The 16302-nt window shown below is 41.1% G+C and overlaps 1 protein-coding gene across 1 annotated transcript in view; it reads left to right on the forward strand.

The window, feature by feature from the left end:
• Window positions 1-3580: 3580 nt before the first annotated feature.
• The window catches only part of NDUFA9 (NADH:ubiquinone oxidoreductase subunit A9), a 32750-nt gene continuing 20028 nt past the window's right edge, over window positions 3581-16302 (forward strand). The window contains exons 1-3 of the mRNA XM_026864232.1: window positions 3581-3638; window positions 3905-3909; window positions 5017-5020. Coding sequence (XP_026720033.1) covers window positions 3581-3638; window positions 3905-3909; window positions 5017-5020 — 67 coding nt within the window. The remainder of the gene's footprint in view (window positions 3639-3904; window positions 3910-5016; window positions 5021-16302) is intronic.

Raw genomic sequence — 16302 nt, forward strand, 5'->3', positions numbered from 1 at the left:
AGCTGGGACTTTCAAATTCAGGTTTGCTGCTGCTGCAACTGAGGCACACAAATAAATCCCCCAGCACTCATGGTAACAGTCTACCAGCTGATTTATACCTCCACAGAAAATTTGGCTGAGAGCGTTTAGAAATTCATGCTATTTTACAATGCAAAATTAAACTGACCACCTGCCCTGGGAAACAGCTTTGGTGTTGAGTCCCCAAAGCTTCACCTGGAGACCAACAGGCAGCTCTAGAGGTACGGCCTGGTGACAGTCTGGCTGAACACTCTTTTCCAACAGAGTGAGTAAGGTAGCGGGCACCCTTCCACTCCCCTCCCAGCTTGTGTGTAGTAAGGCAATCTGAGCAAGGTCCTGAATCGCTGATATTGGTAAACATTTAAATTCCTCTTTCTCGCTTCTATGGACACAGAATTTTACCAATACTGAATATTCAAAATTTCTGAGATTAGCTGGAAGAAAAACTAGATGAGTAGGTGGGAAGAATTCAGGGGATAAATCATAGAAAGCAGCACGAAGAACTGGGAAAAAAACCCATGAACACAGATATCGACAGAGTATTTTTCAATTCTTGCAAATTATTACACATAGAAACTTTTACCTGACTTGGCTACAAGGTATGTTCCCTACCTGCCTGTTCACAAGGAGATCTAAAGCCATTGAGGAAAATTCCTTCTACACCTGATAAGAGCAATCAGTTCAAACTCCAGACCCTTGTTTATGCAAGGAACTTTAAAATGTGGGTAGACAGAGATGACAGAAATACGACACCCCACCCGGTGTACTGTTGGCAGCACCTTTTTACCTAGTTACAGAGAAAAACAACATATTAATTTCAGAGACTTTTATTTCCTCAGAGTCCAGGAGCAATAATTTTGTTTCAGGTGGTTTTTTTTTAACACAAAGTTTTCCATTCTGTCAGTGGCGCACTCAGCAGCTCCTGCCATAAGCACAAGTCCAAGCACAGTATGACTTCATGAAAGACCTTACATCAGCTGATGGCAGCAATGAGAAAGTCTGTGTTTGCTCTGCGTGAGACTTACAGACTCCCATAGTGAACCCATTTGTACTTACGTGCAGGAGTTAGATGTGCTGTTACCAGATACAAAAATTAGCTTGGTCCCCTTTGCCTCCAATACTCACTTTGTGACTGTTGTGTCCTTTCTTAACTACTGCAATTGGATGTTCCCAGGGGCTCTTGACAGCTCTTACTTTCCCGTTTGGAAGGAAACGGAAGGTAATGTTTCCAAAGGAACTAACCTACAATCTGAGAAATCTGTCTCCTAGCTCTGTTAAGATGATAGCCAGAGGGTAAACCAATCCTTCCACTTCTCCCTGCTCTTGATAATATTTCTCCATCCAAAGCAAGCTTTAATTAGACCTCCCTGTTTTAACTACATCATGCACTGAAATGAGATCATCGCTGTACTCTGGCAAATGAGGTTGATCTGTGTGGTCCTCCAGCTGTGCAGAGTGCTTTTCTCCACGAAACTTTTCCTGTTCACTGTGAAAGGAATTCTGTTATCTGATATTTTTTCTTTCTATCACTGTATCTTACAAACACACGGAAAGGGTCTGATGTTGGACTTTACCAGATTAAGCACAGAGCAGCTGTGTTGGACAAAATCATTCACGGAGTTTGTTGTGCAGGATCCTCTCCGAGAGCCTTCAGTGGTGGAAAATACAGCATGAGCACTGGCACCAGACATGCCAATTTCCTGCTGAGAAATACTGGATCGGCAAAATCTGCCCATGCAGGGAGCTGAGCCATCTGGGAAGATACAGCCCAGATCACCTAAGACTCACGCTGTCTCCCCACTATGGTCCTAGTTCTGTCACAGAAGCCCTTTAGGCTTTCTTTACTGAACTCAGTGGAATAATTCCCTATTTAACGCCAGTGCAAACACGATCAAACTTGGGCAAAAATGCATTCAAGGAACAGAAATGTGTGAGTTCTCAAGTCACTGACATTCTCTGTAACCTTAATGTATATCTACTGGCTATGTAAGTGTTCATAAAGTAACACAAATGACTGGCCAGGATCAGCTACGAAGTACACAGTTATAAATCTTGGTGAAGGGTAGCGATTACTTACTGGTATTTACTTTACCTCTGTTATTTTAGTTATGCCTTCTAGTACATTTCTAAATACATTCCCTTCTTGCTTTTATATTTAAAGATAGGTTGCACAAGCAGACATCATGTTTTACATCCATTCACATGAAATCTTGTAACCCACACAGGTATAATTAATTATTCAAAAAACCCACATCTTGTAGCCCGTTATCATTTATCTGTCTTCTAAATATGTTCCATTATTTCAGTATTTTTCTGTTAAAGTAGTTTCTTGGAGTAGATTTACTATTCAAGGAGTAATCTTATGAGGGTGTACAACTGAGGACTGATAGCCTCGTACTTTGGTAAGTCTGGTCTTAACATATTTCCCTATACCTTCTCTACCTCTGTATAATATTGTATTGAAAGCACATCTCACTTAATCTCCACTGTCACTCCTTGGTCTCTTTTGCTGTTTTTCTAGCTTCTGCTTTCCACTGTGTATTTGAACTTCAGGGTTTTTTTTACGGCTGCCTTACATTTTTCTAAATTCTGTCATTCCTGATATTATAAATTATACTATAAATATTATATTATTCTGTCTCTCCTGGTACTATATGCAATCTCTCCTTAAGAATAAATTTAATTTTTTTCTGGGTCATATTCTATGCCATTAGTATTAATTTTTGTCTTTTTTCTTATGGGCATTATCTAAAAACTTCAATAATATACTCTTTTCCACATTATATAAAATTATTCTTAACCTCCAGTCCCTGACTTTGTGTCACAGCATGCTCTCCCTGGATGTCTGATTTTTCTCATGTCACTATGCAGATTTCTAAAGAACAGAAAATTTGGTCGTTTAGACACCAGTCTCAAACTTGCAGATGCTTTCAGGTGGATAAAGAGCGAAGTTTGAGGAGTGCTAAAACCAAAGTTCTTGCTGGGGGACAAGGACCAGCCGGAGTGCACGAGTGAGAGGCTGGTTTGCTGCAAAACCCGAGTTGCTCTGGAGAGCAAGGAGCTTCCCTTTCCTTGGGTGTTCCCACTTTCTCATTCCATTCATGGGCAGTTACCTAAGAAATGGAGGGAGAATGATGCTATATTGCATTTAGCGTGTACAGAGGAGAAACAAACCTGGTAACGACTTGGTATCTCCGGGGCTTAACTTCAAGCACAGTGACAACTCGAGGTAAAGAGCTTAGGTCCCTCTGCACTGGGCCAAGCTCTGCCTGAAGAAAGGTATGCAGGAAGGATAGGAACTCTGTGGTGGAAGCAGCCAAGAAGAGCACATAAATTCTTCTTCAAGGAGGCGGATAGACAATAGTTTTTGTGACTGACATTTTTTCAGACAGATTTCCGCAGCTGTTTTTCATGCTTTTTCAATTCGTACATTTGCCAAGCAGGAGTAATACAACTAATATCAGCTCCTACAAATCACTGGTGTATACATGAGTCTGAGATGGTGGAGTTCTGCTGAGTGCTTGGCTGACATTAACATGCTGTGCTTTGCTGGCCCAGTATCATGCTAAGGCGGCTGAGGAGAGACATCATCACTCTCTACAACTACCTGAAAGGGCATTGTAGAGAGGTTGCTGGACTCTTCTTATGGGTAATTAGTGACAGAACAAGTGGGAATGGCTTTAAACTGCAACAGGGGAGGGTCAGACTGGACATTAGGAAAAAATTGTTCACAGAAAGAGTGGTCAGAGAGTGGAACAGGTTACCCAGGGACGGGGTGGAGTCCCCATCCCTGGGTGTGTTTAAGGGTCGTTTGGATGAGCTGTGGGGGGATGTGGTGTAGGGGAGAACTTTGTAGAGTCGGGCTGATGGTTGGACTCGATGGTCCCAAGGGTCTTTTCCAACCTGAATGATTCTGGGATTCTGTGACATGACAGGCAATGGCCCTGCTCACGACCTATTAAGCAGCCAGTTCAAGACTGGCAACCGAACAGAGGTGCTTACAGCCTCACCAGACTGCCTTTCCTTCTTGTATTTCAGCATTGCTTGTAAAATTTCTCCTCCTTTGTACCCATTCTCCACTGCTACTGATGACAGTTTCTGAAGCTGCGGAAAACCAGAAACACAACAGAAGTGTGTCATGCACCAAAAGCGATATACAGGTGTGATATAGCAGATGCACTGATAAGGTCAACTATTTTAAAGGGGAACTGAAGAGACTGTGCACGTGCATGTGTCTGTGGGTGTGATGTGGCAGATGCATCTCAGTCCTCTACTTCCATCCTGCTGTTGGAGGCTTATGTTCTCCATGGCTGGATTCTGTAAGTGGCTGCCAAGCGGAACGATCGCAAGAGGTGAAGAGCTGCTGTCTGCTGGGTCATTAGTAAAGGGGAGAAGACTCCAAACACAGCCCAGACTGCTCTTCATTGTTCAAGTTGAAAGAAATATAATAAATACAGACTGAAAAGTAATTTAGGATTCTGTATTATTTAGATACTCAGAATCCAATAGCAATTCAGTAACATGGGTAAAAATGTTTGTGAACTCTTAATGTTTATAATGTAAAGATTTCTTTATTAAATGGCATTGCCATTAGAACATTTCTGAATGTAAACGTCTTAATTTATGAAATAAATGTTGAAAGCAAATGTATTTATTACCTTCAAAATTAGACCCACTTAATTTGTGGGAAATACAGCATATAAAATAATTTTGCACATCTTTGTGTTGAGCTAAAAGTATGCTTTTTCTGTGCATCTTTATTTCCTGTTAGTTTACTATTTTGTAACAAGACAGTAGATTAGTAGTAGCCCCCATTGTTACTCAGGACACTATTTTAAAAAGAGAAATGTCTAGAAAAGATTTTTCTAGAAAAAAATACTTTTGTTCTCCATCAGGCAGTAAAATTGGAGTAACCGACCAAATAACTAAGTCCGATCGTGTTCTAATTTCTGCCTTTCTCATTCATGAACTCATCGCCATCTGAGAAGTAGCGTGCAGGCAGGTCTGCCCGAGAGGCAGCCATCCGCTGCAAGAGGGCTCAGAGCTGTTACCCACTTTTTCAGGATCCTGATTCATGACTACCACCCCGTGTCCTGATACAGTACCTTTACTCCATCCAGCCACGGAGTCAGCAGTTCCCATGCTCTTAGAGCCTACCGACCCTCCCTGCTCCCTGACTCCGCCAGAAGTGACTCAGGGTTGCTGTATTTAACGATCATAAGACACAGCTTTAGCACTGTATCCACCAGACTGCCAATAAATTGTGCACTGCTGCTGTCTTTTCTGCTGAGGTCGAGTTGATCGGTAAGCATTTTAGTCAGTCCAGACACAACCTCTTCACGGGATTGCTCAGTGTCTGAAAGGCCACTATGTTCTTTAGTGGTTTTGCCAGTATTTTGGTTTGCTTCATTAAGAATTGGATCTCCAGGCTGACCTTCTACTCTGCAAACAAACAAAAAAACCTCTTAGATTTTTATTAACTTCTGGATTAGCATTAATGTAGCACCGGGCATGTCACTTTTGGGCTTCTGCTTTTCACTGTCTGACTTCTGTGAATCTGGTTCCTCAGCTTCTTTAGATGGATCCTGACATCTTTGTGAAAATGCGTGGAATGTGGGATCATGGGACCCATGTAATAACAACCCAAAGGCAGTGGGACCTGCTTTACTATCACGGCCACTTTCTGTTGCTTTCTTGTTGGCATTCTTCTGCTAGATTAGATGACAATCTATAGGCAATAATGCAATCACAATCAAGCCCATGAATCTGGTAACATTTTGGTTACATCCCAAATTTCTGAACCCCAGGGCATGTTCTTTGGTGATCTTGTTTCAGCTCCTTTCTTGGTTGTGATTTTGAACATTGGATGCTTTGGATTTGGTTTTCATGCCAGAGGGTAAACCCTTGCTTAATAATGTGGTTACCGACTGTATCTGCACAGGTCATTTCTTTTTCTTTTGGCAATATTTCAGTCCTTGTTGCTGCAGACCTCAATTCTGAGCTTTTGCATCTGCTCCTGAACCCTTCTTCACAGAGGCATATGCTAGACGTTATCTTCTCCAGGTTTTTGCACTACCAAGGTAGAAAGAAAATGATTCAAAATTGCTTGTACCGTTCCTGCAGCCTTATGACTGCCTCGGGTGAACAGAGTCAACTTCACTGAAGAAGCAAAATCCGAATTAGTCAATAGCTTCCCTGCTATGTCATGTAAGTTTTTCATACAGGAGTCTGCTAAGTCTGAAATCACGGCCTTAGAGTGCTTCAGTAACAAGTTTTCAGCACAATACAAGCTATATTTGAGTCATTTGCCTGACTTTCCATGGTCTTCATAACTGAGACCACCATGACTGAAAACAAATTATTTGCACAAATTGGTATCTCTTTACTTAAATTATTTACAAATTCCTCTTGGCCAAAACATTTTTTGTGATGGCATTTTTCCTTCTCCCGTTGTCCTACCCTTCCCTTCTGGAAAAGCTCATTTCTATTGGAAGACTGATTTATTACTTTATAAAAAATGTCTTCTTGGAAGATGGACTCTCTTCATATTTAGTTTCTTTCATATTGACATGAGTAACATTTGCTGATGGATTATTTTTATCATTATTTGTACCCAGTCCAATGGATTTATCTTTATCTTGTTTCCAAGAACAACAAAACATGGATCAGGGCCATCTGACTTTTCATTAATCTCTTTATGTGCCACTGCAATGACAAGGTTAGAGTGTCTGTCAGCATAAAAGGAAACCTATTCTAACTCTCACTTGCCTTCAAGTAGTGGCCTCACCCTCTGCGCCCCTAGGCTTCTTCAGATTTGGAGCGGTTTTCATCTTCAAGTGAAAATCTGGTGGCATCCACACTAATATGTTCACCGTAGACACTAAATCCTCCTGGTGATATATTGCACTGTTGGAAGCTCTGCCCCTCAGCAGATGGTTGTCTCGAATTTCCATCACCCTTATACTTTTCAGTGCATCATCAATGCTAGTGAACACCTTTCAGGGTGCTTTTGAAACCAGCTCAAGATTCTGAGTGGATCAGATTCCTGAATCAGTCTCAGGAATAAAACAAAATGGAAATGCATAAAGATTCATCATCCACACCTTTTTTTTCCTTGGCACAAAGGCTCTTTCCATGTCAAGAAGTTGTGCGTGAGTACCAGGTGAAATTCCGATTGGTCTTGGCGACTACAGAAGAATCAGTATGTATATTGATCTCAGCAGTACGTTGTCAGTGGTAGCAACTAGCTCCAGAGGTGCCATAAACTATGTCAGTACTAATATGAATAAAGGTTAGGTGGTTTTGCCATAGTGCCACTAAAGCTTGTCTTAATTTTTTCTGTTGAGGGCTACTGTTTCTACGTAAGTGATGGTTACTGCTATCTGAGAGGCTCTGTTGCAGCCTCATTACTAAGAACACTTCTAATTTCAGGTCAGATTAAAACCATAGACTCTAAATGACTACTCCTCTGTGTTTTTATTACTTACAATCAGTGTACAGTCAGACAGCTACTCCAACTCCATACATTTCCACCATATGAAGGAGACACGTATTTAAAAAGGAGAGTCACAGGAGAAGCCCAGAACAGTTATGGGATTTATGGACAGGTATCTCAGAATATTTTGCATTTTCTGAAGCTGTCTGGGGACTTGAAACAACTAGTCCTTTTGCTTAGCATTTCTCCTGAACTGGCATTTGCAGCAAGATTTTATGAAAAATTGTGTATGTGTGAGTATAAACAATACAGCGAGTACTGGGAAAAACATGGAGACACGTCATATGTCCAATTCTTCTTCCATTTCAGCAGACAGCACTAACTCTAGTGGCAGAATTTCCTGGGCCCATCCCCTCTGAGTGCCTAAAAATGGCTTTGGCATAAGAAGGGTTTGCATCTGGAGAATATCTTTTACACTTAGTACTGACGCAAGCATAAGGTTGTGGTAGACTTCAAAATTGTAGGCATAGCTACAGGTATGCTCATCAAGATAGGCACAGGCTTATTTATGTATTTGTAGCTCAGTTAGGTAACAACAGAATGGCAGGGACTTGTTTTAGCCTGCTAGAATTCAGGATAAGTCATCTTAACCAGTAGCACTCTCATCCACACAGTATTTCTGCAGCCACAGCAGAAATATGAGGCAGCTTACAGCTGTGCTACTCCTTATCGTTTGAAAGCTTCAATTTTTTTTAGACTGGCATTGAACTACTTTTGGGTGTTTCTGACTGCACTAGGTGGAACAACCAGTATATCTGGCATTCACTCCAGCAGCCAGCTGCCTCTTCTCAGCTAGATCCCTTCCATGCTGCCGCTGTGCCACAGATGATTATCTTCCTCCTTACCTTTCTATCATAGAGTATGGATTTATATGCCTACCTGGCTGTTTCAATGTTGTAGATTTTTTATTTACCCTGCCATGCACCCGTGGACATAGGACAAAGAATTGCAATCCTTCACTATGTTCCATTTTATTTTCTCATCTCTCCTCTTTTAGTGACTCCTTTGAATATAGTGATCTCCTCCTACCTTCCTCAGACTGTCTCCTTTCAAACTCTACCACCTTTTCTGTCATTTGTGAAAGGTGTATATTATATTGGAAGATGAAATATCAGCGATTATCACAAAGGTTCAATGGGAAAACCATTATTTGTTCACAGCCTCTTCTTTCTACTTATTTTTCCTCTCCTGTGTTCTTTAATTTCAATTTAGAAATGGGATTTTCCAGTTATCCTGTATCTAGTTTATCTTTAAATCCATTGCAAATCATCCACAATGCAGAGTTTTGCCATTTTTTTTTCCTATCAATCTTTGTATAGATATTTGGTTCTTAAACAAAATCCAAACTTTCTGTTAAACTCAGGGTATGCGGCTGCATAAATGTAAAGAGATGACAGAAAATTAGTACCGTGTCAAAGAATGTTCAGTCAAAATTCTGAATATGTGATCACTACACAGAGACTGCAGACTGAACTATACATGCTTCTAGAAATACCTTTTCATCCACGTCCTCATACACAGGAAACAAACCTTTATAGTTCCTCTAAGAAATCAGAGCACCTTTGCTGAGCGGTCTGAAAGAGCTAGTCTGGAAGCACCCAGGTCTAGCTTCAACTCAAAATTACTTAGTTTGGATTTACACACTAAATATTAATTGAAATACTCTTGGCTTGTGCCAAGGATAATGTTATGAAGCACTGAGGAACATGGTCTGAAAAAGTATGCAATGGTTTACTTTGGCTGATAAGAAAACATGTATATATCAGATGAGGAATTCTAAGTCTCAGTTCTCTGCATGTGCTTACCCAGTTTATAGCAGAAGAAACTGAAGAATTTTGCTTTCCCTTATTTAGACAACAAATTCCTTACTGCAAAGCAGCAGTAACTACTGTATGTAAGCAACAGTGACATTCCTACACTCAAGGCATGGCAGTCCTAGAATTAAGCACTGAGAAGAATCCAAAGTTGTGTTGCACACGTACAAGTATTTGTTATTTGGTAGCAGAGACTGTTGCTTTTATTAGCAAATTTAACAAGGAGAAGGTGTAACTCTCTTAAAAAAAAAAATTAACCAGACACAATGCTCTTTCTTGCTTTCTTGGATGCTTTTTTCTATATGCAGATGCAGATACAAAATTATTGAAAGAAACACATTTCTTACTGTCCAATTCTGTTCTATCTTCCTCCAAAAGCGTAACAATCCACTTCATAGATCTCTCTGGCTCTGCAGCCAGTCGATATTATCAGATATCTATGAATAAAAAAATAAAACCCCAAGACAGGCCTGGATATGAAAAGCAGTGTTTGCAGTGTGTAGTGAATTATGGAAATAGGAGGTTTTCAGTTTTTCACCAGAGAAAAGTCAGAATTTAACTTGGTAGCTTTATATTTGATTTGCATTTATGGACAGACTCACACACTGAAACTGGTATTTTGCAGAGAAAACGAAGGTCTTCCAAAAATCTCTGTCTGAATGAAAACACAAGTATCAAAAATAAAAGAAGCTTTTGTAGGATGAGCTTGCAAATTTTTAAATTAATGCAAGTGAGCACATTACATACGGATTTCTAAAGGAGTAGAAAGTTGTAATTTAATGTCTTAGCTCCAGAAAATGCCTCTTGGCTTTTCTGGAGATAAGCTGTATTTAAATTAAGTTTTTGAAATAATTTACCTTTTTGTTCCTGCAACAAGCTGAAAGATTGTGATTTTCTTCAGCATTTCCAAGAAAAAGCTCCTATAGGCAGCCATATGTATTTAGAGTCTAAAATGGACAAAAATGGTTTTTAAGATATCTTTGTGAATGGCCACACTAGCACTCTACTTTTGCTAATTTTTATCTTTACTAGGGGTGTCACAGTGCATTTGAGAACAACATAAATCAAATGCAGCAATATTGTTAGCATTCGGAAAATCTTGTTAACTGAGGAGTGTGAAAAAGAGAGAGGCAGCAAACCAAGAACCTATCAAATTCTCTCTTGTTCTCACTTCTTAACAAGTGACAGCTTAGATGTAGATAATCTGCTGGCTTCAACCGGGCTCTCGTTCAATCCATGGGCATGAATTTGCTGAAGCGATGTACTCCAGAACTCTAGTCTTGTGCACATGGAGGCATCTATCTGCCTGCCCAGGTGAGCAGTAGCTCTGATACGTGTTGTCTGAAAATCAGTTTTTGCAGAGAGAGCACCCACTTTGTTAAATATTATGATAGTCTCTTCTATTTGTAGCATACGTAATTCAAATGCCAACTGCCTTTCACGCTATATAAAATACTTCTGCCCCAATATCCTATGTTCATCTTTCTCCAAAGACAGTCTCCCTCCAATTTTCTGTTTGGTTTTTTTTTTTTTTTTCATTTTCTATATAAACTACTCTGTAACAATTGCAATTATGGCAAAGTATGAACCAAAATACAATTAACTGAGCAGACATTATATTACTAGTGTTATTCAACAGTATTGAGAAAAAGTTGGGCTTCAATGTTTTAAATGCTCCAGATCCATCAAAGTCTTATGAAGATGGCTAATTTTACAATTTTGAAGATTTTCTGCTAATTTCAGTGAGCCTTGTCCATGAAGGGTACTTGAGCAAATGTTCATGTTCGAAAGAGAATGCTACTGCATTCACATAACACATGCTGTCTTATCCTACTGCACTTACGAAATCTTATTTTTCAAAAATATCACAAAATGACACAGAAATTCTAGTCTGCAGCATGACCGCTGCAGAATTTGCATGAATTGTGCTGCAATGACTTGCTTATCGATACAGTGAAATAGAGGAAGGCTGCTAAATGCATAGTTATGCTTTTCCACTGATGTTTTTTATGTATTAACTGCTACAAAACCCACCTAATATTACTAACAGTAGCCATGAGGGGAATTTGGATTCTCTGTTAGGTATTCTGTACATTTGACATACATTTTGACTGCTTTTTCAATCATATCATCTTCTCATCCAATTTCCTACTTTATCTGAGTGTTCCATATTGTTAGAGGTGGAACAAAAAGTTTACAGCTCGGATTACAAAATCCTGATAAGGAAATCTCAAGAACAGATATGGTACCTGTAATTCTTTTAATTCATTTTACTTTGGAAATGACTAATTTTCAAGTTGACTACATCCTTTCAAATTAGTAAAAAAAACCAAACAACCCTCCAGCTCAATTCATTCCACCCTTACGGTGGCATGAAGTCTACCTTGACAGAGAGCAAAGGGGACCAAGAAAAACAGTTCTGTCAGTGCAATTGAGCAAGAGGATAAATGGGAATGGGAAGTCTCGAGGATGGCTTGCTGTCATTGAACCTAACTGTAAAGGAAGATTACTTCACCCCGACCTATCCAGAAAGTGAATTTCTTACCAGATAAGGTAATTAGTGCTGGCTGAGGAAGAGTTGCTGGAAATTAAGATTTATGAATCACAAACATAAATAGAGGCATTCTGATAATTGTTTGAAGCACTGTTTTACACAGATCCTGGTGTGACCGATCACTGAACCTCAACAATGGAAAAAGCCTCTGAGGAGACAGGCGAGGGCAGCGTGCTCATGAAGGCCAGGGAAGAATGCATGGAGTGAGTGACCACAGCTGTTGTGCAGAAAGCTGAACTTCCCCTGACACAGAGGGGACCGGAGGGTGGCCTTTGTTCTAGATAAATGGCTACATCAGCTGCGTGAATCAACCGGCTGTAGAACTGCTCATCCCCGACTTAAACAAAAGAGCGCAAATGTCTTCCTGCCTTAGCCAGACCAGGATGAGGACTGTATACATGAGAAACCTCTTTGAAATAGTTCTAGACTATTCACTTCTGAGACTTTTCAGGATATTTTTCCTTGTATCCATGCCTGAGCTGGCTTCAAACCATCTATTACTTCCCAGTAGCAGAGGCTGCCCACCACCATGAGGGTGAGCGTATCAGAGACCCATGGTGAGAAACACATTTGTATTGTGAGCCAGCTGCCTCCTGCAATTCCTGAGTGTAACTCGTATTTGTATTGTGATTTACGTATATTGCTGTATCATTCTGCTAAATCGAAATCCCATGTAACATCAAATTATTTCAGGGAAGTAAATATGGTATTAAACGTTAACCCCGAGCCCAAGTATGGAATATCTAAAAGCATCTAATTAGGGAGTATTGGACTCTGACACTGGGTCAGATGTGCCGAGCGGGGTCCAGGAAAGTGCAAGCATCAACTACCCTTTAGCTTACATCCAAGATCTGCTGGAAGGAGAAAGCATGTAGGTGCTCACTGTTTTCCCTAGGGTGATCACTGGAGCAAAAAATAGCCACAAATTCACACCGGTGGCATAACAATGCTGTGGGCACCCCCTATCCCTTCTGCCCCCTGCTCTGACTTCCAGGAGATGTGGTTGCCGTGTGCCCTCACCCTCCCCTTCCTATGACACTTCTGTCACATGTTTAGGTGTAACAACAATTTCAACCGTTTAACCTGCTGTAGCTTTTAGTTTATCTAAGAACAAGGTTTAATTGTCAGCACTAAAACATTTTATTCAGGTCTTAATGTGAGATGGTCGTACCTGTTTTTCTCAAAGTTATTTATTGCTGTATACTATGAGGAAACACAATTTGTCTGGAGTCTGGAATAACTTTGGATACCAATCTTCAGAAAAAGAAAACAACAACAGTGTCACACTACTAAGAAACAATTTAAAAAGCAAAATAGGTGTTATAAAAGTTATAATTCTCCATAAAAAGAGGAAGGATTGGGATATTAACCTAAAAATATGCTACCTATAGGAAATAAAGTTGACTAAATAAGAATAATATCAGTACTTTATTCTAAGATAGTGCTTTTCATTAGTGTATTTCTAAGCATTTCACAAAGTAGGCATCATTATTCCACTTTATGGATGGGGAAGCTGAGACGTGACAATGTGACATGATTTCTGTAAGTCATAGAGCAGACCAGCAGCAAAACTGGGAACTTGATCCGCTGTGCTTGATCCACTGGCAATGCTGTGATCCCCTTCTGCCATCTACAGTATATAGTGTAGCTTCAACTAAGTCAAATTTGTAATTAGCATCACAGGAAACAAAGATCTCTGCAGCATACGTCTGTTTTCTTGCACTCAGAAATGGCTTTCGTTCTGATTCAGGGAGTGCTTCAATTGCAGCACGAGAAGTTAACACCTTGGGGAAATGACATAACATCTTACAAATCACACACTGTTAGCAAATGAAACAGATGCAAGATACCACAGAGTAGATGCAACACAGCATGTACAGAGCAGAGGTACTTCCCGCCTTGCACCCCTCCTGACTGCTGGCCTAAGCCACCCAAACTCCTTGGCAGAGAAATGCAGCAGAAAAGGAGGGAGGAGTTTTCAGAGGAAACTGCTGGCTCTTCACACACCTCTCCAAAAAAGCCACATTAGGGACAAGGGTGACTATGGCGAGGGGAAGTCTTGGAAGGGAACAGTCTAGAGAGGTTTCATACACGTCTGAAACACACCCATTCATTCAAAGGATGGTGAAATCAGAAAACAAATGGAGACTCCAGCATTAACTCGTGTTCTTATTTATCCCTTACATGCACTGAACAATCTGAAAGACTGACAGGACTTTCCTACCTCAGCAGCACTGGTATGTCTGCTAGGCCAGGGCGCTTTCAAAGGATGGTTTTAGAACTAAGCTCTTCAGTCTTCTCACCAGGCAGGCAATTTGGGCTCCTGCTTATCTTGCTCCAGCCAGAAAGCAGTGTGACATCAGTATTTCCATAACAACAGTAAAGCCAGAAGGAGACCAAGGGTGGTGCAGGGTTGTGTGGAAACCGAGGCATCCCATTCATACCTGCCAGCCCTTAAAGTCAGCATTTGCAACTAGCCTGCTGCTCCCCGATGTGAGAGAGCTGAGAGAGACCAGAAACCCTCAGCACGGGACTCTTAATAAATCCTCACACATTTTTGGTGATCGGTAGCCCCGAGGCTGCTTTTAGACGTTTGGCTCTAACTGCCCTGGGATTCAAATACAGTGAGATAGTCCTCAATCAGCAATATGATGTTCCAAATTGGTTTTAAAATCAAATTCAGCTCTCTGTAAATTGCACATTTAACCTAGTTAACTCGTAATTGGAGCTGTAACAAGTTGGATGTGTCCATTATCTTACTGCACTTTTTTATGATTACGTCACCATAAGACATAAGTATCTCTGGTCAACTAGCACATCTTATCCTTACAGTAGCACTGCTGAAATAGGAAAATACTCTTTTAAAAATGGAGAGTGGAAACCACAGAGCTCTGGTGTCTGGAGCAGAAGACACATCTCCTGATTTATAGTGCTTTGCCTTAGCCTTAATTCATCCTTCTTCTAGTCCATGCTTAGAATTTGTTATAAGATCACTTCCCATGGACATTTATGTCACTGTATGGAACAATTAAGGGTCAAGTCCCTACAGAAGGATGCTCAGACTTGGATCAAGAACAAGATGTGCGTGTGAGGTGCAGGAACTGGACAGACACTTTCATGTAGGTGTGCACCATTTCTGAAACAAAGCTATGTACCCACTCCTGCTTGGTAAATTCCCACTGCTTTCCATGAGCACCCATTACATTTGTAGGTTGTGAGCATCGGCTTTCTTGTACCGTATCTAAGCACGACCCTGCACACTGGATTTTCTGAAGGTGTTGAGGCAGGCTGGGTCACTCAGAAAAGCTGTGGAGAGGCCATCAGGCATGATGAAGGTGGAGAGAGCAGTGATGGGGAGGTAGTTTAGAGGTGGGAGGTGGAGGGAGCCTGCTGCTGTGGTTCCCAGCTACCAGCAAAAAGAGATGAGCACATTTAGTTCAGTGTGCACCTGGTTTACGCATCAAAGAAAAAAAAAGTATTTTGTGGCAGAGAACCGAAGATGACCGCAGTTCACAGAGCATCCAGATTTTCACTCCAAACCCCAAATCACCTGCTATGCCACAGGTCTGGCAGAACTGCCATTTGAATTTGCGTCAGAAGTTAAAATTATTTTGGAATCTGTCCAAATTGCCAGAAATATTCCCTGACTGTTCTGGTCTTTTACTGCACTGATGTTTTAAAAACTTTTTGGTGAATACAAGCACCAGCTACAGTGGTGTAAGCCAGGTTACAAAAGAATGGCCATTTGTATTCAACACAGACCAAAAAAGCAATGGGAACCCATGGGAAAAACAAGGCTATAATAGTGCCAGTGGCAGATTTAGAGTGCCCTGTGTGTGATCGTGATGCAACATTCACAGCGGCACTTGCTTAGGGGAAAATGTCTCAGTGAAACGTTGGAAGACCTATGATGACAGAGGGAGATAGGAATTTTAAGAGTGGTTGTATGTCTGTAACCATAAAATTGTTTAATCCCCATTTAAGGCTAATTTAATGAGGCCAGGTAATTAAAGGCATAAGTAATGAGTTACTGAAAATGTTTTCAATCAGTCCAGCTCAGTAGTGGCCAAAGTTACTGTCATTTAATTGTTGGATTTGGCTCATCTCCCACCAGGCACTCGGAAGCAGGCGCAAGGACCTGCGAAGCAGCAGCTGCCCTAGAGATTCATATTTAAACTCAGGGTTTTCAAATGGAAGCACTGGGGGTGGGGGGGGTGTGTGTGATCCTCCCTCTGCATCGCTCTCTTAGGTGCTTCTAAACTTCTCTCCCACCCTCTTGGGCTGCGACCTCAGCATTTTTCCCTACTCGGGCCCACACCGGGGGCCGCGGAGCTCACGGCCCGGCCTACACGGGCCCGCTTGCGTCCAGCCTACCGGATCGGCAGCCGCTCGGCTACGAGGGGCTACGCCGGCCCGCGGCT

The sequence above is a fragment of the Athene cunicularia genome, assembly GCF_003259725.1.
Source record: "Athene cunicularia isolate RWA chromosome 1 unlocalized genomic scaffold, athCun1 chr1_part2, whole genome shotgun sequence".
In the NCBI taxonomy this organism is placed as follows: Eukaryota; Metazoa; Chordata; class Aves; order Strigiformes; family Strigidae; genus Athene; species Athene cunicularia.